Source organism: Dermacentor variabilis, chromosome 2, assembly GCF_050947875.1.
Source record: "Dermacentor variabilis isolate Ectoservices chromosome 2, ASM5094787v1, whole genome shotgun sequence".
In the NCBI taxonomy this organism is placed as follows: domain Eukaryota; kingdom Metazoa; phylum Arthropoda; class Arachnida; order Ixodida; family Ixodidae; genus Dermacentor; species Dermacentor variabilis.
The window spans coordinates 85,951,558-85,953,674 of NC_134569.1; the positions used below are offsets into that span (position 1 = coordinate 85,951,558).

The following is a 2,117-nucleotide window of genomic DNA, read 5'->3' on the forward strand; positions in this document are numbered from 1 at the left end:
TATATATATATATATATGTTGTCATTGCCACCCTTCCGCTACGCTTCTGTTTTCGGTTAAAAGAAAAACGAAGTCGGTGCATGGGGTCGTCACACGGCCCGTGCGATGGCGCGAGCAGAAGAAGAAGAAGCCGCGAAGAAGCGTTCCAACTTCTGGGTGTGGTCTTCTGTCCTCGCTCTTTCCGGCTTAGCCCCTTGGCGAAGATGGCTCAAACTCCGGCGACTGACGGGACCCACGAGATTTACCCCCCGGAACGTACATCAGCAGCCAGCATGTCCGGTTCTCTCGAGGAAGGTGACGAGGACGAACGCCGGTCATCGTCCATCGGCAGCCAGGAGCTGGATCTGGGCGCGACCGGTCCGCTGCTCGAACCGCAAGCGCTGGAGCACGTAGTCTTTGCCATCAACAGCTTCGCCCATCGGCTGCTGCGCTATCTCCCGCGCCAGCAGAACCTTTCCTTCTCGCCCAGTCACCTCTACTGGCTGCTGGTCAGCGTGTGGTTCGGCAGCAAGGGCACCACTAGGGAACAGCTGGAAGGCGTGCTGCGCTGCGCAGAGCTACCCGTACCCGGTGACCGAGTCCAGGGCTTCTTCAAGAACCTAATACGCACGCTGAGGGCCCGCGGAAAACAGCAGCGCGTGCAGTTCATCAGCGCCCTGTACGTGACCTCCGTCGACCGGCTCCAGGACGCCTCGAGCAAGGCGCTGCGCGAGAACTTCTACGTGTCCATTCGCGCACTGCTGGCCGACGCCAGGCCCGAACGAACGAGGAACGAGATCAACCTCTGGTTCGAGACGATGTCCCGCGGACACGTGCCCAGCGTCATCAGCGAGAACCTGCCGACCACCGGCAGGGACGGGTCTTCGTCGGCGTGCCACGTGATCGCGAGCGCGGCGTACGCCGAGCACGCATGGGGATCTCGGTTCGACCACCACAAGACGGTCCTGGCCAACTTCTACAACAACGGCACCGAACCATGCAAGGCGCGCATGGTGCGAACCGTCTCGTACTACCGCTACTGCGCGTCCAAGGCGCTCTCGGCCCGCTGCCTGGTCGTGCCCAGCGTGGGCAGCAAGTGGCACATGCTGCTCCTGTTGCCCACCGACCGCCGCGGGGTGCACGCCGTCGAGTACCGGCTGGACGCCGAGGCGCTGCAGCAGGCGCTGAAGAGCTGCGCCGAGACGCTCGTCGAACTGAGCATGCCCAACATCGAGCTGGAGAGTTCCGTGTCGCTGCGGCAAGTGCTCAGGCGGGCCGGCCTGGCTGCTCTCTTCGACCCGGAGAAGGCCGACCTCAGCGGCCTCCTCAAGGAGTCTGGCGAGCCTCTCACCGAGTTTGTGCACAAGGTCAAGCTGAGGGTGAATAAGGTGGGCCACGAAGGAGAACACCACGGCGTCACGGTGATCAACGAGAGCGGCGAGTACCCCGTCTCGCCAGTCGAATTCCACGTCAATCACCCGTTCGTGTTCGTGCTCTACGAACCGGTCAGCAACACGACCATGTTTGTCGGCAGGGTCGTCGAGTTGATTTGGTAGAACACACATGCCAGGACAGCAGGAGACGGGTGCTGTAGAGGGCTGCTGAAGTGTCGGGAAACTATTTTGTCGGTACTTGTCGCGTTATTTTAATCTGTTTGTAGTATTACGTAGATATCGCGCAATGTGCATAAAGATCATTTTTACAGAGGAAGAAGGCTTGCACTCTCCTTACTTAGCTATAACAGCAAATATTGTAAGACACTTGCGTAATAAATTACACTGTTATGCGCTTAGAACCTGTGCTGATATGATGGTTGTCGAAATCCTTTACATTGCCTAAGATTACCCAAGTTAGTTGAACAAAAAAATTCGTGCACAACTAAGCACTTCTAATGAGTTGTGAATGCGAAAGCATTAACGCTCGAGTGAACGCTACTGAGCGGTACTTTGAGTTATGAACTACCCGCGGGGAAGCGAGCGCGTTGAGACGCTTGGTTTGTTTTGATTTGGCCTTAAAGGACAGCTCCGGCGTATTTTTAAGCATGTTGAGATATTGTCCTTTTCAATGACATTAATAGTCCGGTTGCTGTTAGGGTGGTTAAATTTGTTTAGAAAATCGTCAATAATTTCATGAGCCAT

At 56.4% G+C, this 2,117-nt stretch overlaps 1 protein-coding gene across 1 annotated transcript; it reads left to right on the forward strand.

The window, feature by feature from the left end:
* Positions 1 to 272: 272 nt before the first annotated feature.
* On the forward strand, positions 273 to 1,535 carry LOC142570363 (serpin B3-like). Its single transcript, XM_075678751.1, has one exon. The coding sequence runs from the start codon at positions 273 to 275 to the stop codon at positions 1,533 to 1,535; it is 1,263 nt and encodes a 420-aa protein (XP_075534866.1).
* Positions 1,536 to 2,117: the final 582 nt, after the last annotated feature.

Coding starts and splice junctions, on each gene's coding strand:
- LOC142570363 (XM_075678751.1), top strand. CDS start 273: ATGTCCGGTTCTCTCGAGGAAGGTGACGAGGACGAACGCCGGTCATCG.